This window comes from Sturnira hondurensis, unplaced genomic scaffold (genome assembly GCF_014824575.4).
Source record: "Sturnira hondurensis isolate 20B ecotype Veracruz unplaced genomic scaffold, ASM1482457v3 Scaffold0021765, whole genome shotgun sequence".
Lineage (NCBI taxonomy): Eukaryota > Metazoa > Chordata > Mammalia > Chiroptera > Phyllostomidae > Sturnira > Sturnira hondurensis.
Window position 1 is genome coordinate 1170198 of NW_028094396.1, and position 24506 is coordinate 1194703.

Genomic DNA, 24506 nt, shown 5'->3' on the forward strand with positions numbered 1-24506 from the left:
CGGCACTCAGCCCACAGAGCCACACCAGCCAGGGCAAGAGTTCATTCTTTAATTGATGAGTAGTTTATATTGTAGGGCAACACCATCCTTTGTTTATCCATTCACCTGCTGATGAATGTTTGAGTTGTTTCCAGTTTGACACGATTACAAATTAAGCTGCGTTGAACCTTCATGTACAAGTCGGTATGTGCTTCCATTCTCTGCAGCAGAGCCCTGGGAGTGCAATGGCTGGGTACACGTTTGATTTTTAAGAAACCATCAAACTTTTCCAAAATGGTGGTGCCATTTTACCTACCCATCAGCAGTGTGTGAGGAGTCCAGTTTCTCCACATTCCTGCCAACATTTGGTATGGACAATCTCTTAAATTTTCCGTATTCTAGTAGCTTCTCCCCTTTGCCTATCCCTATCCTATTTGGGGAGAAGACAATGAGCAAGGTAATAGCCATGTCTAGGAAGGCGGAGGGACTCCCATCTCAGTGCTAACCAGGCCCAACCCTCCTTAGCTTCTGAGATCTGATGAGACTGGGTGAGTTCAGGCTGCTTTACCCAGCAAAGCCGTCATTTAGAATCAAGGCGCAGATAGAGAGTTTCCCAGACAAGAAAAAACTAAAGGAATTCATCATCACCAAACTATTATTATGCAAGATGTTAAAGGGACTTATTTAAGAAAAAGAAGAAGGTCAAAACTATGAACAATGAAATGGCAATAAATACATAACTATCAACAAATGAATCTAAAAAAACAAACTTAGCAAACAAGAAGAACAGAGACAGAATCATGGATAGAGAGCATTGTGATGGTTGCCAGATGGGAGGGGGCGTAGGGGAATGGGTGAAGAGGTGAGGGGATTAAGAGGGATAAACAGGTAGTTACAGAATAGCCACCAGGATGTAAAGTACCGTATAGAAAATGGAGCAGCCGAAGAACTTACATGCATGACCCATGGACGTGAACAATGATGGGAGGACTGACTGAGGGAGTGGGGAGTATGGGGGGAGGGGGAAAGGGAGAAAAAATGGGACAAGTGTAATAGCATAATCAATAAAACATAATTTTAAAAAAAGAAAAAGAAGGTCAAGGGAGAAGGCAAGGAAAATAAGATGATAAAATCAGCCACTGTCCAGGGCTTCCACACAGCCTGATCAAGAGTGAAAGGCTTTTCTGACTCTGTGTCATGGAGACAAGCCTAGTCCCCAGTAAATGGTTCTTTCCTATGGATCGTTTGGTCAACACATCAGCTTACTGCCTTCTAGGCCAGGCCCCCAGCCTGAGACAAGAGTTCTATAGGGACCTCACCTGGGGAAGGCTCCCCCCGGGCCACTGCAGAGAGGAAAAGTGGGGAAGGCAGGGGAAGGAGAGCCCACTGGATCGTGGTTTCCCCCAGAGCCAGTGGGTAAGAAAAGATCATGGCACTTCTCTGTGCCCTGAGAGAAGATGCAGGGTTCAGGGGAGCGGGGAGGGGAGTTTCCAGACCAAGTTTGCACTCATTCCACAGTGGAGAGGACAGCTTGTTCCGCTGGGGAATTCATCCTGCTCAGCCCTGAGAGAAGCAGGTCCCCTCTATTACCTTGGCCAAGAGGTGTCAATGTACAAGCACAGGGGTTAAGGAGGGTTAAAACACATTGGGGGCCTTCAGGGATTATGAACAAGTAAACTGTTACCTAACGGATTTTTGGTCAAAGTTAAGGCCATCTCTAAAATCATCTATACATTCTAAGAGCCCATGAAGGTCAACTATGAGTCTGAGTTTCAGGAACCAAACATTTACACCCCTAACATGAATGTGTAAAAGAATCCAAATCACAATACCTGTAGCTGCTGGGAAGAACACCCCAAACACAGTGGAAAAAGACTCCCCTGGGCTGTAATCTGGCAGAGTGTTGTTCCGCAGCAGTTCCGGGGAATATCCAATGAAACCGTGTTCTGAAATACACACAGGAGAGCAAAATGAGCCAGGCGCTGAGACACGGCACAGGCCTCCCTAGATCACAGTCCTGTCTCCTGACAGGAGCATCGTCCTTCCCACGTCCAGGCTTGACCTCTGTGTGTCCGTACCTGTAGATGCATGCAGATGAGATGACATGAAGGAGAAGTTACTTCTGGGAATGAGAACATTTTCACTTTTTTTGCTTATAAACTTCAGTATCCCTGAAATCTTTCAATGAGCATGTGTATGTTTGCTTAAAAAATTAAGCTACCTCATCCTGGCTCAGTTGGTTGGAGTGTTGTCCCATAAACCAAAAGGCCGGGGGTTCAATCCCTGGTCAGGGCACACACCTAGGCTGAGGGTTTGATTCCCATTCTCTCTCTCTCTCTTTCTCTTTCTCTCTCTCTCTCTCCCCCCTCCCTTCCTCTCTCTCTATAAGCAATGAAGAAATGTCCACGGGTGACAATAAAAATAAAATAAAAATTAAGTTACCTTCCTGCTCAGAAACCTTCCCATGAGTCCCCATTAGTTACAGAATAAAGTCCAAGTTCTTTTGATGACTATCAGAGCCCCCACAGCCTGGCAACATCCCCCGTTTACTATTCATCTTTTGCCTTTTCCTCTGTCCCAGAGTCACATAGACAGCTCTCCCCAGTGACATCACGAGCGCCCGTCCCTGTGTCCCTGCCTCCCAGACCCTTCTCCCCCATCTCTGAGCACCGAGATTGCACTCACTTTTCAAGCCTGTCTCAAATGTTGCTTCCTTTGTGGTACGAGAACCCCTCCTGGTACCGTGACTAGCCATGTTAGGTCTTTCCCCAGCAAAATTCCCTGGGGCAAGATATTTAGTCGTACCCACCTCTGTCCCCCAGAGGCAAGTGCTGCGGCCCGCACACAGCAGGCAGGTCGCAAATATGGGTCATATTGAAAAGAATCTTCCCCTTTGGTCTCAGCTACAGGCACGTGCCGAGTTCATGCTTTCTGTCTGACCTGTTCACAGCCTACTTTATAGAAGGGACAGCTCAGATCTGATTCCTTCAAAGCATTTTCAACAGTTTTTACACATGGATTTTAATGAAATTTTTCAAGTGGTTTTAATCCTACAGACACTTTGCTTCTTTGTCAAAGAAGGTCACTTTGAACAGCATCTATGGACGCGTCAGAGACTGTGGAGTTTCAAGAGGCAAGTGTTCTCTGGCTCAGGAACACCCCAGGCAGCCAGCTGTGCTTTTGAGTCTCATCTCTGAGGATGAGTTCGTTTGCTCCTGTTAACTAGTCCAGGAGAATCCAATCCTGCCCCCTGTCCCTCAGCCCTTGCAATCACTCCATGGCCGACCCCTTGGGCTGGGGCGACAGAATCTCCAGCCTGCCTGTCCTCCACCTACTTCAGGGATTAACTTCACCCTGAGCGTCCATCCGCAGAAGAGCTTCTGCCCCCTGATAAGTCCAATGAGATCGCCAGCGCTTCTCACAGCTTCCAAGATTCATAACTTCATCGGAAAAATATTTTCAAGAAAAATAAATAATAGCTCGGTGAAGCACAGGGGACCCTTGGGAGCCCGGTCGGGACTTAACATCGTTGTCAACTGCTCTCTTTTCTGAACACAGAATTTGTCCTGGGACGTTAAGGCCCAAGAACTGTGAGACATTTCTGAATGGTTTGGCGTCTTCTCAGCTGGTTCTCCCCTCATTAACAAAAAAGCGGTAATAGCTACATTAACTTTGGTGTATCCGCTGGCTGACCCCAAGACTAGCCTTCCTGAGGAGAAAACCAGTGCAGCCTGCCTTGGAAAGGAGTCAGTGGAGCTGGAAGGATGCAAGGATCTGAAAGCACATCTGAGGTAGGGCTGTGGGCGCCTGAGGCCGGCCTTTGCGGGACATAAACACTTCATCAGGCTCCATTCATTGATCTCTGCCATCCCCCAAGGCCCTGGCACAAGGAGGTATTCGGTCACCAAGCCTGAAGGGCTTTGCCCTGGTCAGCCTGAGGGTCAAAGGGATTTCGGGCCCCACAGATGAATCACTGGGAAGCCTCTTCTCCCCCTCCATCCCACCAACCAGATCCACAGATGAGAGAATGAGTCACTGGGCCCCGGCTATGGGGCTGGGCCTGCCCCCGCCCCATCCCTGCAGGGCCCATGGAAGGTGCAGCCTTCACACACTCACAGGCACCTTCACGCTGGCCCTTGCCAACCGGACCCTCTCCGCCCAACACCACTTCTGAATCTCTCAAGGGAATAATCTTAACTTTGAAAAGAACTTTATGGACAAAGATGTTTGGCAACGCTTTCCTAATAATAATGTGAAACAATGTAAAGTGAGTATAAAAGTCTAACTATGGGGACTGAACTATTTTAAATGCTTATAAAGGGTTTTTAGTTCCATAGAAAACCGTCCATGTCATATACGTTAAGTAACAAAAATGGATACCATTTACAGTATAAATACTCCCAAAGTTCTTCATTTATACATGTAAGGAAAGACTAGAAGGAAACATACCAAAATACTAACAGTGGCTGTCTGCATAACACAATTATGGGCAATTTCTTTCTTTTTGTTTATGTTTATACATTTTCCACAGTGTCTTTAATGAGAACAATTGACTGTTCATCAAAACATATCTTTTAAAATAGCAAACAAAACATCCCATAATTGAAAACCCACTTTCCTCAGACAGCTTTTTTATAAACAAATATCTTTTTTTTCCATCTATACTCCCCCTGCTTTTCAAAATGATCATAGTGGTTTATGAGAAAAAAACATAAATAATACAGGGTAAATAAAATAAGAATCAAAGAAAAAGAAAAAGAATGGGCAAGGGAGAGCGAGATGGAACGCCCACAGTCCGCTGCACACCTGCAGAGGGGCCAGGCCTGAGGTTTCTGAGTACTTTTCTGACATAAGATTCTGCCGTCATCTCCCTCAAACCAGAATTCGAGGCTCAGAGAGAGCACTTTATGACTTGTTTAACCGAGCTCACTCAGGCAAGGACGCGCCCCAGGGCCCACACCCCTGTGGGCCACCTTCCATCGGATGAGAAGGAGCCCCAGAGGCTTGCATGGTGGACCTGCCTCATGTCCTCTGCCCCTGCCTTCCCAGGCCCTTGTGACCTTCCACCCCCCTACCACCACCTCAGCTGTCCAGTCCTGAGCCAGCACCCACAGAGGCTTGACCCCACCAGCCCTTGCCCTAACTCCTAGGACCCTGGTCTCTCTCCTACACCATGGACTGGTGGCCCCGCTGGACCTTGAGTTTACACAGAGCAGGTAATCAGGTCAGGCCCCGATGTCTCTGACTGGCTTGTACTTTCTAGCTGAGGCCTGGGGTGAGGTGAGCGGGGCCGAGCGGACACCTCCTGCCATGAACTCCTACAGTGGGTCTTCATGACTGATTTTCTGTGTCCACATCAAAGGCACCTAACCCTTCTGGCATGGCCTTGTTTGAGATTCTGATGCCGCTGTGCCCCTCTTTCCACAGACGGTACATTTTGCATAGCATTTGGGGTTCTCAGGCCCCTTAAGACATTCTGGGAGGCATGGACCCTGACGTTCAGGACCTCGACTCTAGAGGCTGCCTCTGCACCTGAAACTGTCCTGCCAGGCCCTGCACGCACCTATGGCACCCAAGTCCTGACTGCCCCCACTTCCTGCCACGGAGGAGACAGTGGCCCCAAGGGGCACAGCCAACAGCACTCCACACCGCGTTCCCGCCAGGCAACTCCGAGTCTCTGCGTGCAAGGATTGCCCAGGCCCCCCGAGGACATCACAGGGCAACCTCGGAGAACAATGGCGAGCAGCCACATACTGAGTACCTCGACCCTGCCAGTCCTGGACCTCAGTCTTTCTGAACTCAACGTTTTCCATCGGCCATGCCATCTCTCTGTAATTCCTCTCAGAGTTGCTTCCCCAGAGCTTTCTAAAAATTAATTCTTTGCCTTTGTAAGCCTTTTGCCTCCTCTTCTGGTAAAACCACAGAGTCAGGCGGGGGTGCTCTCAACATCTTCCGAATCTGAAAGGCCTGGGATGCCCAGTGTCTGCAGTGGCTACATGTGATTGCGCCTGGGTTTGACCTGACCATCTGTTTCTATGTCCGCAGAAAAATACCTTGGGCCCATTTGAACTATGTGCTTTTAGAAATAACAAAGAAAATAAGACACAAGAAAACCCGGGCAAGAACAAGCAGACAGAAGCCAATTGCAGAAGTCTGTATGCAGAACGGCTTGGCCTTTCCCCCCAGATTCATGTAACAGCTTCTTGGGAGGCTGCCAGTGAGCTGTGGTTCTTCAGGTTCACTGTCCTCTAAGAAGGGCACTCATGGGCTCCCACCCACCTTGCCTTGACCAAAGGCGGTGACCCTGGGTCAGAAGTAACAACAAAGCACAGCTTCTTCCAGGTGGAGCTGGGCCACAAACCCTCTGGTAAGGTGGCTGCTATGAAACTCTTTGTGGCACCTGGGGTTCCCCTGTGCTGTCACCCATCCCTGGGGTCATCAGGAGTTAGAAGGGGCAGTCAGGAGGTTATTAGCTCCAGCCTGTGGATGTCAGAGAGGAACCACTGACTAACTTTGAAATCGAGATTTCTAAAAATGACGCTGACATTTGGGCCACTACCCTGCAGTGAGCCGTGGGCTCTAGGAGGGAAGGGGGGCTTCCGTCACTGGCTTTCTTCTTGGCTCCTGTCCCCAACCCTTTGACCAGCAAGATAGCCCTTTCCCGGGAATGGACAATGAGAGAGGCTGGTCCAACCAGGAATAGAAAGAGTGGAGGAAGGGCCCGGGAGAGAGGAAGGCAGGGAGGGGCCCGCCACCCAGACCCAAAGGGCAGGCGGGGCCTGGGAGATCACAGGAAGAGCAACTCCCACAAGGAAAAGGAAAGGAGAGGCTGAGGTTCTGGGAAGGGACACCCCGCCAAAGAACACCTGGGGTGAGGGGAGAGGAGGGAACCTGGCAGGGCAAGGGGAGGCCGCCAAGAGCAAGCTGAGGACCCCCAAAGGAAGAGGAAGTGCAGTAGGGTATGCCCTAAGGGAGACACAATTGGGGGTGCTTTTTCCAAGGGTCAAGTGTTACATTGTTGACAAGGATGGTCTGCCCATTGTCCCTTGTACCGCCACCACTCTGGGGCATGGCCCCATGGGAAGAGATCTGCAGCCTGAGAGAGGGGTCAATGAGTCTAAACTAATAGCCTGACAAAGAGAGGTCAGTGAAAAGGGGAAAAGGGGGAGTGTCCCAGGCCCCATCCTGCTCCTAAGTGCCTCACAGAGCTCTTGCCCACGCTGCCCCACAACACTCACTGGTTTAGATCCTGCCTGACCCCCGATGGTCTAAGGCAGACGAAGAGGGGCAGCGAACCCAGCATGCCACTGGCCCCTGAGGCTGGTTGATGGAGTTTCTCCTTCTCTGGGCTTTGGTCCTGGGTGCTGCCATGAACGAGGCAGCCACAGGTCACAGGAAGGAAGGATGCACCCAATCAGCATGAGTCTGGGAGAAGTCTAGGCTATTCTCCTCCCTGGTACAGGGAATGAGGCCCCCCCAACCTCTGGGGAGAAAGGGAAGAGCTATGACAAGACCAACAGACAGAGCACCTGGGCTTTGGCAGTTCCACCAGACTCACTATGGGACTGTGGGTGAGCCCTCCCCTCTTTGAAATACAAATTCTGACCCTCAGTCTGGAGTGGGCCCGAGACTCTGCATTCCCAATGAGCACCCAACCCAGGTGACGAGGATCGCACTCCCGGTGGCAGGGTACTAGGTGATTGTTCACAACCTCTCTCATCCTGAAAGTTGCCCAACCAGAAGCCCATTCCCAAGACTCAGGACACATGGTCCAAATACACCACTGATTTCCCAGGGCAGACGTGAAATCCCAAACTAGCTTCCAGAGCATGTCAGCACTGCCCCCTGCGTCCCTGACACCCCTTCCCTTTCTCTGTGGCTACTGATACCACGGGTGCTCCAGAACCATGAGACAAGCTCACAGCCACGCGTCAATGTTAATGAATCAAAGTCATTATGAACAAATGCTGGCACCGCTAGCACTTTCGCTATTTCAGCATCATGGGTGCTCTTCATTAGTGCAGATACGAAAACTTCATGGTCTAATGCATTGGCCCATTTTTACAACTCAGGCAAATGGAGTCCAGAAATGGAAGCCAGCTGCTCAAAAAGCATGGAGAGTTGCAAATGGTACAGAACCCTAGCTTAGGGTTACGTGGTTGCCCGCATGGTACCAAGTCCCCAAGTTCTGGCCTTTCCTTGGGTCACAACAATCCTGGTCCACTATGGATGCTTCCTAAAGAATTTTAAAGCTGAACTCAGCTGGGCTATATTGATCTGGACTGTATTGATTATGGACTGGAGAGATGGAAGGGGAAATATGATAGGTTTGGAAGAGGCCCCCAAGGCACCTGCCCACAGCACAGTTTTCCTTCCCTGCAGGAGTTCTGGGCAGTGGGCTGGGATCCTTCCCCAGGCCCCAGGCTCCTCTCTGGCTGCAGCCCTAGTGAGTCTGGTCCTCTGAAGGGAGGGTGGGGAGAGGATGTGAACAGGGTTTCCAGCTCCCAGGCCCCCACCCAGAGAAAAAATACACAGAGGGAGGGCTGGGCATTCCAGCAGAGGCCAGAAGGGAAGTCAGAAGTGGGGCTGGGCCTGCCCAGAGGGCCAGGGAGGAGCAGGCTGGAGCCTCCGGGCCCCTGGGGAAGGCCTCCACCCTGCAGGACAACTGGCTGGCGGGAACAGCCGGAAAAGCCCCAGCGCTGGGCAACTCCGGGGATATAGGGCCCCCATTGGGGTGATCTCAGGGCAGCCCCCTTGGGAAGGGGTAACTGGCAGTTCCAGTAACTGGAGAGGCTCCTGCCAACCCCTACAATCTAGGACAGGACAGGCAGTCCTGGGGTTTCTTCTGAGCAAAGGATTCCTCACTTGTGGGAGGATGAAACTTTTCCTGATGAACAATGATTTCTAATATTCAAGAAATTGTTCCATCTGCTGACATGTGCTCTATTTTAAGTGCTTAATGAAACTTTCCTTACAATGGCCTTGGAGTCAGCGAGTAGAGATGAGAAGAGACTTCTGCCTGGAGAGACCTACAGAGGAAAGAGCTGTCAAATGCTCCAGAATGTTAAGGAACTTGGGGTTCACGTGGGCGCAGGACACAAAGAAGTGTTATGGGATAACAACAGTGACTGCCACGTATGCTTAGCAATGGTTTGTGCCAGGCGCTGTTCCGAGTGCTTTACGCATGTTAGCTCATCGCAGCCTGATGAAACAGGTACGTTTTTCAGGTAAGAAAATTGAAGCGAAGGCAGGATTCAACCCTTGGCTCCCACTGCTGGGGTCAGCGCTGGCCAAAGGAAGATGCCGAGTGTGGGAGGGGAGTCTGGAGCCCAGCTGGTCAGCCTGGGGCCCTACTGAGGGGATGACAGAGAATCCACCCCAGCCCAGCCTGCAGAGCCCTCACTGGCCTGCCCCATGCAGTTCTCAACTCAAAGGAGCCCCGAGAAAGGAAAATCTGGCCTTCTTATCTCCGAGGGGAAAGGAATGCACTCTCCTGCCAGGATAAGTGGCTGTTTTGACAGGAAGTCTCCACCCTGGCTGTGGGTTCCTCCCAGCCACCACTAATTCCTTCTGGCTGTCCCTGCCCCTGGCATCCTAATTCCCATCCTGCTTAAACCCCAGACCCCGACACCCCCCAAAACAATCCTAACCCACCCACTGGTGGTCCCCCTGCACAGCTCTGGCCTCCAGTGGTGGTCAAGTATTCTGACCTGTGAGTCACGTCCCTGCCCCACTGTTGCCTGGACACCCTCTCCAGGCAGCCGGGCAGGGAGTGGACAATCAAGGGACCCTCCTGCCAAGAACCATGCTGAAAATAATCAGATTCCCAGACTCCCCAGTTCTGCAGCCATAGACAGTTCTCCCCCACCCCAAATTCTGCCCAAGAAAACAGTGGAACAGGCACTCTCAGAATCCCACGGCAGCAGACTTAGTGTCGTAAGACATTACAATGTTAGAACACAGTAGTCTTTCATCTCAAATCCATTTCACAGATGGGAAGGCTGAGGCCCAAAAAAAGAAAAGTCCACACCACACTGTAAGCAGCTTGGCAGGCAAGACCAGAACCCAGTGTGACCAAGCCCCCATCCAACATGTCCTCTGGGTCCCCACAGGCCCTGTGATGGCACTCACCTATCTGTGATCACTGCCTGGCTACATGGGGCCAGGACCTGTGCTGTGCTATCTCCCGATGTGTTTCCATTGCTTAGGCCCAGGGGGCATGTCAAAAGTGTAAACCATTACTAATAGGAAACAGTGAAAACAACCCAAGTGTCCATCTGTAGATGAATGGATATATCCATATGATGTGGTATATCCATACAATGGGACACTATTCAGCTGTGAAATGAAGTGTTCATACACAGATGAACCTTGAAACATTAAGGTAAATTAAAAAAAACATGAAAAAACGAATATTGTATGATTTCACTTATATAAATAGCTAGCATAGGCAAGTTCATGGAGACAGAAAATAGAATGGATGTGCCAGGGGCCAGAGGTGTAGGGATAGGGACCTACTGCGTAATGGACACAGTTTCTGTTTGGGGTGATGGAAACGTTTTAGAAGCAGAGTCATCATGGTTGCACAACATGGTGAATATAATTAATACTACTAAAATGTCCATTTTAAAGTGGCTTATATGGCTATTTCATGTTATATTTTACTGTGATAAAAAAACAACAACAAGTGAGTAATTTCTTTCCTACAAGAACCATCCCTACTTCCTTAGGTCCAGCCTGGGTCCCTCTCTGCAGATGTGGAAATAGGATAAAGAGAGCTTCCTGGCCACTGTGAAAAGAGAGGGGCAAGGCCACAGGTGCTGACTACTCCTAGAGTTGGACTCGGGCTCCTCCCAAAGCAGAAGCAGGGAAGCTCCAGCCCTCAGCTGCTGCACAGCTGTGGGACTCCCCGGTGACCCTCTGACCATGATTCCTCTGAGGCACATCAGGGTAGGGCACCATGTTCTCAGGAGTTTAGGTGGAAACCATGACTTTCTTTGCTGACATCTAGAACCTGTGGGGTTTTATTCAGGGGTGAAGAGTGGGCATCAAGGGATTTGAAGCAGAGCCGTCAAGAAGCACAGACTGTGTGTATGCACTGGGCTCCTCTAAAGGACTTCTGGTCAAGATGGAGGCATAGATAAGCATGGCTTGCCTCCTCACACAACCACAGCAAAAATTACAACTAAACTACAAAACAGTATCACCCAGAATTATCAGAAAACTGAACTGTATGGAAGTCTGACAACCAAGTAATTAAACAAGTCACGTTCATCCAGATGGATTGGAGGGGCAGAGGTGCAGCGAGGCAGAGAGACACTGAATGGGTGGTCCCACACCCATGTGTGGTGGATAAAAATCTGGAGAGACACCTTGGGAGTAAGGGATCCCAGCCCCATACCAGACCACCCAGCCCAGGGTTTGAGCACCAGGGAAATAAATCCCCATAACTTCTGCCAGTAAAAACCAGTAGGGGTTGGAGCAGTGGAAAAACTGTGGAATTCTCAGGAGTCTTTTCTCAGGGGGTTGCAACAGACTTATGACTTACAAAGACTAACTCCCTCTGGGCTCCAGCACCAGGGCAACAACTAGAGGGGCATCAGTGGCACATGGGGAGGAACCAAAGTGACTGGCATCATGGCAAGTACCAGGAGACAGCTTCCTCCTGGACAAAATCCCAGAGACCAGGCAGCGGCACTGTCCCCAGTCTGAGCCCTCCCTGGCACGAGGCCACAGAGCAGTGACTCAGGTAGCCCCACCCTGGAGATCACCTAAGGCTCTGATCCATCCAACTTATGGGTGTGTTTTTCTACACTAGGCCACACTATAAGACAGGAAGTCAAAGCAGCTCTACCTAATATACAGATTCAAACACAGGGACGTTGCCAAAATGAGGAGACAAAGAACATGGCCCAAATGAATGAATAGAATAAGACTCCAGAACAGGCACTAAATGAAATGGAGGTAAGCAATCTATTAGATGCAGAGTTCAAAACACTGGTTATTAGGATGCTCAAAGAACTCAATGGGCTCTGCAACAGCATAAAAAAGACCCAGGGAGAAATGAAGTTTACACTTAGTGAAATAAAGAAAAATTTACATGCCATGGCTGGTGTGGCTCAGTGGATTGACTGCTGGCCTATGAACCAGGGGGTTGCTGGTTCAATTCCCAGTCAGGGCACAGGCCTGGGCTGTGGGCTGGGTGTGTGGTGGAGGGCATTCAAGAGATAACCACACATTGGTGTTTCTCTCCCTCTTTTTCTCCCTCCTTTCCCCTCTCTCTAAAAAAAATAAACAAGTAAAATATTTTTAAAAAAGAAAAATTTACAGAGAGAAACAACAGTGGAAGAGATAAAGAAGAGAACCAAACCAATGATTTGGAACATAAGGAAGAAAAAAAATATTGAATCAGAATAGCAAGAAGAAAAAAAGAATCCTCAAAAAAGGATAAGCTAAAAAGCTCTGGGACATCTTCAAAAATACCAACATTCAAACCATAGGGGTGCCAGAAAGGGAAGAGAAAGAGCAAGAAATCAAAAACTTATTTGAAAAAAATAATGACAGATAACTTCCCTCATTTGGTGAAGGAACAGGTGGAAACTAAATATACGTTCAGGAAGCACAGAGAGTCCCAGACCAGATGGATGCCAAGAGGACCACACCAAGGCACCTTGTAATTAAAGTGCCAAAGGCTGAAGACAGAGAATCTTAAAAGCAGCAAGAGAAAAGCAGAAAGTTACTTACAAAGGAGTTCCCATAAGACTGTCAGCTGATTTCTCAAAAGAAACTTTGCAGGCTAAAAGGGACTGGCAAGAAGTATTCAAAGTGATGAAAAGCAAGAACCTACAACCAAGATTACTCTATCCAGGAAAGCTATTATTTAGAATGAAAGGGCAGATAAAGTGCTTCCCAGAAAAGGTAAAACTAAAGGAGTTCATCATCATCATCAAGCTGTCATTATATGAAATGCTAAAGGGAATTATATAAGAAATAGAAGATCAAAACAATGAACATTAAAATGGCAATAAATTCACAGGCATCAATAATTGAATCCAAGTAACAAACTAACCAAACAACTAGAACAGGAACAGAATCACAGAAATGGAGATCACATGGAGGGTTATCACATGGAGGGGGAAAAGGTACAGGGAATAAGAAGCATAATTGGTAGGTACAAAATAGTGGGTCAGAGGTTAAGAACAGTACAGGAAGGGGAGAAGCCAAAGAACTTACATGCATGACCCATGGACATGAACTAAGTGGGGGGATTGCTGAAGGGAATGGGAGGGCTACCGAATGGAGGGGGAAATGGGAAAATTTTGGACAACTGTAACAGCATAATAAATAAAACACATTTTTTAAAAAAAGAAGCACAGACTACAGTTTCTCAATATCAGTCACTCCCAGCTCCCACTGAAAACTTCAGCAAGGTCAGGGGTACCCTGCCTTGCTTTTGGCACACTTTCCTACTTTCAAAACCCTCATGGTCCCTGGGACCCCAGGCCTGGGAGCAATGTATAACAAAGGTCTCACTTAATGAAGAGCTGGCTGTGAGGGAAAGTGCCTTCAACCTGGGCTATGCAATAACACCCTGATCTTACTGTTTCTTGCTTTGTCCCCACCTTCCTGGAGTCAAGGGTCAGGGGCTGCCAGGAGCTCACTGTTCTCAACACTCAAAGCCTTCTGGCTCTGAGCAGGGAAGCAGGTCAAGGCACCTGCCACCTTGGAGCCCCAGAGAGGACATGGTTCGTCCCAGTGTGCTCCTATACAGGGGGCTCCACAGCATGTGTCAAGTTCTTTTGCACACCTTTCTGCAGAGTGCTCAAGGAAAGCATGGCGTCTTTGTCAAGTCTCCATCAGATTAGGATCTACTCAAGGTCAGGTCCAAATTCCCTCCTCCCTCTGGATCCCCTCCTCATCTTCAGATGGATGCAGTCACTGGGGGTGCTGGATGGGTAGGGGGAACCACACATCCTACCTGGGACAGTCCCAGCTTACACCTGTTGTCTGGAATATTTATCAGCAGGGCCCGGGAAGGTTTCCGATAACCAATCATTCAGGGGGTGTAGAGAGAGCAAAGAGAAGGAAGGAAGAATGACACTCCTCTAGGCTGAAATTGGCTGATGTGCCCCAGGGACCTACGTTGTTACGCAAAGTATGCTTTAGGAGGAAATCACCCAAGAGCCTGTTAGAAATGAGAATCTCAGCTCTCTCCTCTCCCCTCCCCATCACTCCTGCCCCCACCAGAAGAACTGGAATCACCATTTAAATAGCATCCCCAGACCTTAAACTTGAGAAGTTTACAGTCTTGGAGTATAACCCAGGGGCCTCCAGAGACCTATTCTTCCAGGATAAACAATGTTAATGATAATAACTCTTTATTGAGCACTCACATTGTGTCAGCTATGACACTAGCCCTCTTACCTGTAATATCTTATTTTTGTGCTTTGACAACCCAGACCGGTAGGAATTATTACCTACTTCTCAGAAATGAAGACAGCAGTCAGAAAGGCTAATGAAATTGACCAAGTTCAAGCAATAACTTATAGCTGAGCTGGAATTTGAACACAGGGGTCTGACTCTTTAAAGCCATGGTTCTGACAACTATAGTAATTATGATGCAATCTTTAAAATGGGACGAGCAGTTACCGCCACTTGTCAACTCTGCAGGGCCCAGAAATAGATTGGCAAATGCAGATTCCAGGGAGGTTTGCTAGGGGCCATCTCATTGTCTTGTGCTGGCCTGGAATGTGGTGCCTGTGTGCTGAGGTGGGGCTAAGCCAGAGCAGAGGGCTCACTATTTCTTCAGAACATGTCCGTGAAGATGAGCTTTCCTGGCCTGGCCCCCAGTGAGCATTAAAGTCTGGGATTGGAGCCACAGATAAGTAGAATAGTGAGTAGGTTGCCTACCGAAGCCTCAGAAACCTCTAGTGCTAACCTACTCTGGGCCCTGGAGTGGCAGATGTGAGAAAAAGAAGGCAAGGCCCACACCAGACCTCACTATATAACTTTCGAGTGTATGACTTAGGGCTTCCTCTATGGCCAACCCCAAGAAGGCAGCACTTTCCTGCAACTATGTCCGTGGTAAATGTCATACTCCCCCTCAGCCAGCATCCGCAGGGTTCTGAGATCATAGCCCACCCTGCAGAGTCCTCTCTGCACCATCCACCATGGCCTGGGATGGTCTATCTGGTTCTCTGCACTATAGATGGCTGCCTCACTCCCCACCCATACAGCATGTCTCCCTGACTTTGCGTCCCCCACAGACCCACTATAACACCTCTCAACCCAGTAGGTGCCCCCAAAATGCTTGTGCCAGAAAGTGTCATCCGCAGCCACATGGAGGGCATTCAGCTCACTCCCTGGTCCACCCAGAGGACACAGCTACATGCAGGGAGAGGGGCACAGGGTAAGGAGGGGGGCTGGGAGCACAGGCGGAATACATGAGCCTATCCCTCAGGGTGTCACCCTCTATTTCCTTGGAATTCCCAGCTTCTCAGGGCTGAGGCAGGCGAGGCTCAGCAGTGCGAAGGGGCCCTCCTAAGCCAGTGACTTCATACTTCCTCAGAACACTTGCCAGGGGACCTGGGGGCCAAACACTTTCCTCCTCACAGCACTGGAGGGGATACAAGGGTAGAGCTGGGCAGTGTCGGCTCTTGTTTCCTTCTGCAGACTTGACCTGGTCTCCACAGACTCTTCAGCCTAACGGTTTCTTTCTCTGCTTTCCACAGGCAAAGCCAGAAAATGAAAATAATCCAGCGGAGATAACCTCCAGGAGGGCCTTGGAGACAGGGCCAAGGGTTCTGGTCAGTCACCGTTTCTGCATCAGAGGCAAACTCAGAAGCAGAGGAAGGCATGAGGCTGCCTGCATTCGGCATCTGGGCAGCAGGGAGGCCCACTCCCCACAGAAAACCTCCTATAAAGGGCTGACTCCAAAAAGCCAGGCATTCAGGGTTTCCGAGGGATTACTTTCTCCCTCTCCCAGAGAAATATTAAATGGTCAACTTATCTAATTCTAAAAACAGGAACCACCAACATAAAATGTTACCCAATAGGTAGGACAAATAAATAAAAGAGCATGATTTGCTTCCTTTTTAAGTCACCCAGGGAGAGGACGAGGGAGGAGATAGATGGATGGGGAGGATGGGTAGCAAGATGGCAAGATGGAGGAAGCGAATTCAAAAAGAGAGAGAAAAATATTAGGGAGGAAAAACAGAGAAAGACAAACCTAAAGGAAGAAAGGGTGAGGCAGGAAGAAAAGAAGAAAGAAACCAGGTATGTTTTTTTTTTAATTTAATTCTTGTTCAAGTACAGCTTTCTGTCTTATATTCCCAACCCTGCCCGCCCCCCGCCCCATGCTCCCCGCCTCCCTCCCATTTCCACCCTCCACCCTTAGTTATTGTCCATGTGGCCTTTATACTTGTTCATGTGAATCCATCCCCTTTTCCCCTATGATTCTCTCCCCTCTCCCCTCTGGAGCCTGTCAGCCTGTTCCCTATTTCAGTGTCTTTAGTCATCTTTTGCTTGCTTGAAACCAGGTATGTTTTGAGGGATGTTGGGGCTCACCGTGTGAGGCTGGCTCGGTTCACAAAAGTTCAGAAATCCTCAGCAGGACGTGAGTCTGTGTCTGCAATCCTGCGCCATCCCAACCTTTACAGGTGCCTCTGTACAGAGCCCCAACCTCCCCGCTTCAAGGTCACACACACACACGTGTGAGAGCCTGGCAGTGGCTCTGGGCCCTCTCCTAGAAAAAGGCTTATCCACATACATTTTTGCATGCAATTTCAGGAGGTCATGAATCCCAAATTAAAAGTTACTTGTCCTCGAAGCTCTACTCTGATGGGAGATCCATAGTGGCCAAAGCGAAAACACCCCAACTGCCAGATTAAACTAAGACAAGGGCGGGGTCTTATGCATTCAAGCCATCATATCAAGCTTTTAATAACACCATTGGCTTCATTGGTAGAACTTTTGAGCCTAAACCCCCTTCCCTATTTGCTACCCCAATACTGGCACTGGAAGCAAAGTTAGTGACCCAAAGCGGCCAGCTGTGAGTCTGGATGGTCCTTATGCAGTAAAAGGGCCGCCTTTGACTCAGGAAACGATGCCTGTGCTCCCCTTGAAATTAACTCTTCCAGATCAATGGGATTGTTAAGTCACACATATGCAGCAATTCCCAATTCCGAATGTGCATAAGAATTACCAGTGTGCTGGTTTAAAAATGCAGATTACTACTCTGAAATTTAAGAGACTGATTCAGACTGTTTTTCTAACGAGCTTCTAAATGATTCTGATGCAGGAAGTCCCTAGACCAAAGCCTGAGATACACTGTGCTCATAGAAAATTGCAGGCCTGGGAGTTCCAGCCAACATGGAGGTGTAGGTAGATACGCCCCACTTCTTCCCAGAACCAAAAGAAGAAAACAACAAATTTAAAAACAGAAAAACAACCAGAACTGCCAGAAAATTTAACTGTATGAAAGTCCAACAACCAAGGAGTTAAAGAAGAAACATTCATCCAGACTGGTAGGAGGGGTGGAGACGGGCAGCCAAGGTGGAGAGGATGCATAGCAAGGCAGCAGATGGTGGACTGGGCAGTCCCACATTCACATGTGGATAAACTGGGAGGAACAAATGGGAAATGAGACAGACTGCACAACCCAGGGTTCCAGAGATGGCAAAATAAAGCCTCAGAACCTCTGGCTGTAAAAACCTGTGGGGACTGTAGTGGTGGGAGAAACTAACAGTTCTTGAAAGTGGGGCAAAGGTCAAGCAAGAACCATTGTTCCCTCTCTGACACCTCTCCCACATACAGCACCACAAAACAGCAAAGTAGGCTGCCCTGCCCTGGTGAATACCTAACGCTCCACCTCCTACAACATAATAGGTCCACCAAGACAAAGAAACATGGCCCAAATGAAAGACCAGATCAAAACTCCAGAAAAAGAACTAAGTGACAAAGAGGTAGTCAACCTATCAGATGCAGAGTTCAAAACACTGGTAATTAGGATGCTCACACAAATTATTGAGTATGGACACAAAATAGAGGAAGAAGTGAAGACTATGAAAAGTGAAATAAAGGAAAATGCACAGGGAATCAATAGTGATGGGAAGGAAACTGGGACTCAGATTGACAGTGTGGACTGGAAGGAAGAAAGAAACATTCAACCAGAACAGAATAAAGAAACAAGAATTCAAAAAAATGAGGAGAGGCTTAGAAACCTCCAGGACAACTTTAAACATTCCAACATCTGAAACATAGGGGTTGGAGGAGAAGAGGAAGAGCAAGAAATTGAAAACTTTTGAAAAAATAAAGAAAGAAAAGTTCCCCAATCTGGCAACGGAAATAGACTTCCAGGAAATCCAGGAAGCTCAGAGAGTCCCAAGGAAGTTGGACTCAAGAAGGAACACAGCAAGGCACATCATAATTACATTAGCCAAGATTAAAATGAAGGAGAGAATCCTAGAAGCAGCAAGAGATAAGGGGACAGTCACCTACAAAGGAGTTCCCAACAGACTGTCAGCGGATTTCTAAAAGAGACCTTACAGGCAAGAAGGGGCTGGAAAGAAGTATTCCAAGTCATGAAATCCAAAAACCTACATCCAAGATTGCTCTATCCAGCAAAGCTTTCATTTAGAATGGAAGGGCAGATAAACTGCTTCTCAGATGAAGTAAAGTTCAAAGAGTTCATCATCACCAAGCCTTTATTATATGAAATATTCGAGGGACTTATCTAAGAAAAAGAAGATAAAAAGCATGTACAGTAAAATGACAGCAAACTAATATTAACAACCACACTTAAAACAAAAACAAACTAAGCAAACAAATAGAACAGGAACAGAACCACAGAAATGGAGATCACGTGGAGGGGTAGCAACAGGGGAGTGGGAGGAGGAGAGAGGGGGAAAAGGTACAGAGAATAAGTAGCATAGAGGGTAGGTAGAAAATAGACAGGGGGAGGGCAAGAGTAGCGTGGGAAATGTAGAAGCTAAAGAACTTATGACACATGGACATGAACTGAAGAAGGGGAATTTGGGGGGGAGGGGTGTGCTGGGTGAAGGGGACTGAAGGGGGGAAATGGGACAACTGAAATGGCATAATCAATAAAATATATATTTTTAAAAAGGTCATAACCAGAGATGAACCATGGGTCTACGGCTCTGATGATCTAGAAATCAAGGCCCAGTCATCCCAATGGAAGTTGCCTGGTTCTCCATGCTCAAAGGAGGAGCGGCAAAGTCACAGCAAGATCAAGACCATGTTAACTGTGTGTTTTATTGGGGAGGTACTGTCCATCATGATTGTGCCCCTCCAAGCCAAACAAGTAATAAGGATTACTACTTCAATGTCCTTCATCAGTTGAGACATGCAGCATGACAAAAACACCCACATCTATGGGCACCTTGTGATTGGCAGCTTCATCAGGCCAACGTGCCCGTGCAGAGTGAAGCCTTGTGCAGAGTTTTTTTGTAAAAAAAAATTGTGAAACTTTGATGTTTTGTGAAACATCAAATCACCCAGGTGACTCAGCTCCACCACAGCCCTGATTTGGTGCCTGTGACTTCTGACTTTTTATAAAACTAAAATCACCTTTGAAAGGGAAGAGATTTCAGACCATCAGTGAGATTCAGGAAAATATGACCAGGCTGCTGATGGCGATTCCAAAAAAGGATTTTGCAGAGTATTTTGAACAGTGGAAGAGATGCCGGGAGAACTGTGTAAGGTCCTAAGATGCCTACTTTGAAGGGGAGTGAGGCATCATTGTCCTATGTACGATGTTTCTTGTATCTTGTACGTTCTTCAATAAGTGCCTCTATTTTTCATGTTATGTGGCTGGATATTTTCTGGACAGACCTCATAGATAACATGAGATAGCTGTTCATGTGTTGAAACCACTGGGAAAATTTGCTTGTTTATCATACCCACCAGCTGAAAGATATTTGATAAGACAATAGACCATTATTGTAAAAAATACTTTGAAAAACTAAAATGTCCTTAAAATTCTCCCGCAAAAAAAAAGAACATTACCAGAGTTTTCTTCTTCTTTTCTCTTTTTCTCTTCCTCCTCTTCCTGCTTTGTTTTCTTTTTCAATTTTTTAAAAATATATTTTATTGATTATGCTATTACAGTTATCCTATTTCCTCCCTTTATTCCCCTCCACCCTGCACACCCCCTCCCACCTGCATTCTCCCCCTTTAGTTCATGTCCATGGGTTGTATATACAAGTTCTTTGGCTTCTACACTTTCTGTACTATTCCTAACCTCCCCCTGTCTATTTTCTACCTACCATCTATGCTACTTATTCTCTGTACCTTCCCCCCCCCTTGTCCCACTCCCCTGTTGATAACCCTCCATCTGTTCTCCATTTCTGTGATTCTGTTCCTGTTCTAGTTGTTTGCTTAGTTTGTTTTTGTTTTTGTTTTTTAGGTTCAGCTGTTGATAGTTGTGAGTTTGTTGTCATTCTACTGGTCACAGTTTTGACCTTCTTAGATAAGTCCCTTTAACATTTCTTTTTTAGATAAATCCCTTTAACATTTCATATAATAAGGGCTTGGTGACGATGAACTTCTTGACCTTGACCTTATCTGAGCAGCACTTTATCTGCCCTTCCATTCTAAATGAAAACTTTGCTGAATAGAGCAATTTGGATGTAGTTTCTTGTCTTTCCTGACTTGGAATACTTCTTTCTAGCCCCTTCTTGCCTGTAAGGTCTCTTTTGAGAAATCAGCTGACAGTGACGGGAACTCCTTTGTAGGTGACTGTCCCCTTATCTCTTGCTGCTTTTAAGATTCTCTCCTTCATTTTAACCTTGGCTAATGTAATTATGATGTGCCTTGGTGCGTTCTTTCTTGGGTCCACCTTCTTTGGAACTCTCTGAGCTTCCTGGACTTCCTGGAAGTCTATTACCTTTGCCAGACTGGGGAAGTTCTCCTTTATTATTTGTTCAAATAAGTTTTTCACTCATGGCTGTTCCTCTTTCCCTTCTGGTACCCCTATAATTCAGATGTTGGAATGTTTAAAGATGTCCTGGAGTTTCCTAAGCCTCTTCTCATTTTTTGAATTCTTGTTTCTTTATTCTGTTCTGGTTGAATGTTTCTTTCTTCCTTCTGGTCCACTTGATTAATTTGAGTCCCAGTTTTCTTCCCATCACTCTTGGTTTCCTGTACATTTTCCTTTATTTCACTTAGCATAACCTTCATTTTTCCTCTAATTTGCAACCATATTCAACCAATTCTGTGAGCATTCTGATCACCGGTATTTTGAACTGTGCATCTGATAGGTTGGCTATCTCTTCACTGCTTGGTTGTATTTTTTCTGGAGCTTTGATTTGTTTTTTCATTTGAGCCTTTCTTTCTTTTCTTTCTTTCTTTCTTTCTTTCTTTCTTTCTTTCTTTCTTTCTTTCTTTCTTTTCTTTTCTTTTCTTTCTTTTTTTGTCTCAGCAAGCTTGTTAGATAATAAGGGGTGGAACCTTAGGTGTTCACCAGGGTGGGGCAACCCACTTTGCTGTGTTATGATGCTGTATATGGGGAAGGAGCCCTAGAGGGTGTAGTGCCACTTGCTCTGCTCTCTGCCAGTTTTCAGCCACTTCCCCCACTACCCACAATCAAATTGGCCCTTATGGTGCTGATTCCCGGGTGGATGGTTTTGTGTACATTCTAGGACCTTATGGATCTCTCCAATGAACTCTCCTGTGAGCCTGGAAGTTTCTCCCACTGCAGCCTCAACCCCCACAGATTTTTTTCAGTCAGAGGTTTTGAGGCTTTATTTTCCCACAATGGAACCCTGGGTTGCATGGTCTGTCTTGCTCCCCAGTTGTTCCTCTGGTTTATCTGCACACAAATGTGGGACCACCCTGAACACCAGCAGCTGCCTCATCAGGTCCACCAGCCACTGCCTTGCCAAGAGTCTTCTCCACCCAGCTGCCCATCTCCGCCCCTCCTACCAGTCTGGATGAATGTGTCCACTTTAACTCCTTGGTTGTTGGACTTCCATACAGTTCCATTTTCTGTCAGTTCTGGTTGCTTTTTGTTTTTAAATTTGTTCTTGTCCTTCTTTTGGTTGTGCAAGGAGGCACAGTGTGTCTACCTACGCCTTCACCTTGGCTGGAAGTTGGGAAATCTCCTGCTTTGTTTTCTGTAGAAACTAATTGGAAAAGGTGGGCCACACTGGAATGCCCTGAATGATTTCCAGATGGTAAAGATTTGGCCTCTTGGCCTAGCTGTTCCTCCCTTTATCCCAGAGTACTATGCGAATATTATCATTTGCTGACTGTGCAGGGATACGAGAATAGCTGGGAGGCACTGGGCCAGGTACACAAGAAACTTGCAGAAGGGGAGCAATTGCCTGGTTCAGAAGAGATTTTGGAAGTATTTTCTGATATCCTGCAAGACGGAAATTCCACTCAAAAAGCAAACCATAATGTGCCCAAACTGATCCACTCTGGGCTTGGCATCTGATTAGGGAGGGTTCTAGGGGTCATCAGGAGAACAGCTGAAAAGGCAGCCTCACTTTAGACAGCAAAATGGAGGAGGAGGGCAATCTGGACAGAGACTGCAGCTTCTCCATGGCGCACAGGACGCACACAGTAAATAACAAGAGGGCCTTGCATTTGCCTCGAGTCCCACAAATGGCAAAGCACTCTTATTTATTGTACTTCCTCAATTTGAGTGTATATATATATATATATATATACATACATTTTTATTTCCTGAAACTTGGCTGTCTTACAATCAGTGTAATGAGTTTTTTCACCCAAAAATTTTGTATGTCTTAACATTGATAGTGTCTTAGAATTGAGGAAATAACATTTATTGCTGCATATAATCTTGAAACATTCCGTGAGGCAAGTGCCATTATTCTCTATTTTCCAGATCAGAAAACTAAAGCACAGACAGGTGATTTGCCCAAGGTCAAGAGTGAGGAAGAGACGGGGCAGGCCTGGAATCCAGTCTTTCGGTGCCTCCTCCCCAGCTCGTGCGGAGTGGGCGGTAAGGGAGCCATGCTCGGACAAGTGGCTTCCACCTGAGTCACTCCCTGCAGCACGAGAAAGTGAAAGTAATTTCCCTCTGACTTCATATAGAAATCTGAGAAAAAATAGAAACGTATACAGACTCTGTATGGTTTCTATTATTAGTTTGTTTTAGGCCATAACTAAAGTTTCCTTATGCCTTTAGGAACATAAGAATGTGCCATACATAACATCTTATATAATGATCACATTTGGCATATTTAAGTTTAAAAGAATGTTCATTTAGATAGTAATTATGTAACAAGGTATAGGCTGAGAGGTCCCAAGGCCCCCAAAAGGGGGGATTTGTAATGGGGTCCAGAACCTGGGGTATCCTGGAATATAGGACATTTCCCATAGGCCTGGCTGGGGGAAGGGAGACGTATTTTTCATATCAACAGCAGGCTAGGTAGGGAGATAGGCGTGACTTTGACCCATGATATAGCTGGGTAGCAGTTCCAGTTCCTGCTTGAGAACTTGGGGACCATTCGCTCCTTGCCATGGGGCCACACCTGCCTGGACTAATATGGCAGCCAAGAAATGCTAAGAAATACATGAGTGCTGGCAGGTGTAGCCAATTGTGGGAGGAGTCAGAAATGGTGTTCCAGAAGAAATTCCAGGCTAGGATTTAAACTAAAGGCGGGCTACCCCGAGGGATGGGAGAGACAATGCAGGACTAGGGGAGACAGTGGGAGAGAATGATGACAGAAAACCACATGAGACCATGTGGGAAGGAAGGGGTGAAAGGACTCCTGGCGGTGGGCCTTGAGGAGGTGCCATGTGGTTTGGGATGGAGAGGCGGAGATTGCCGCAGCGACCCAGCTGATGGTGCTGGGGACTGCGGGAGGCCAGACCTGCTGAGCACAGATTACTGGGAGGAACCGGGAGACTAGCTGAGCTGCAAACTTCTGTTTCTTTTCCTGAGATACAGTCCCCCTGACTGGCCTGGTTGGGCAAATGGGGAGAAGGCAGGACTGTGTGTGTGTGTGTTTGTGGGTGTTTTAAAGGGAGTTTGGGATTTTAATAGTGACATTCGGTCATTAATCTAAACCTGTATGACTTTTGAATAAATAGTTCCTTTCCTTTTTACCAAACTCCGGCCTCAAGAGCCACAGTTACTACCTGGCAGCAGGCAAGACACACCTAGTACAGAAAGACCTCGGGGTGGGGGCCTGTTTCAGTAACAGCATCTGGTCCCCCTGGGTTCATTTGGTAGCAATTACAGATTTACTGTTTGAATTTATTATTTCATTTACTTTTGAATATTTGTGTTTTCTTGCAATCGGGATTATAGGGTGTTAAACCTTAAAAAACTTGGCATTTTGGTTGCTGCCAGTTTAAGAGGAGGAGAAAGAAGTTTAACAGAAGAAATCTTTATCAAAGTAATAAAACCCAAAAGGAATTCTCTGTAAGGTTCCATCAGTGTTCTTTTCTGAAAAGCCGCTGGGGTGGCGGTGGGGGTGGTCGAGAGCACCCCCCAACACACACACACACTCAAAGAAAAAACAGCCACTACT

At 47.3% G+C, this 24506-nt stretch overlaps 1 protein-coding gene across 5 annotated transcripts in view; it reads right to left on the minus strand.

The window, feature by feature from the left end:
- Positions 1 to 24506, minus strand: part of SLC12A8 (solute carrier family 12 member 8) — a 151195-nt gene that overhangs the window by 54564 nt on the left and 72125 nt on the right. For all 5 annotated transcript variants that reach the window (XM_037033681.1, XM_037033685.1, XM_037033680.1 and 2 more), the window contains one exon: positions 1812 to 1925. In XM_037033681.1, coding sequence (XP_036889576.1) covers positions 1812 to 1925 — 114 coding nt within the window. The remainder of the gene's footprint in view (positions 1 to 1811; positions 1926 to 24506) is intronic.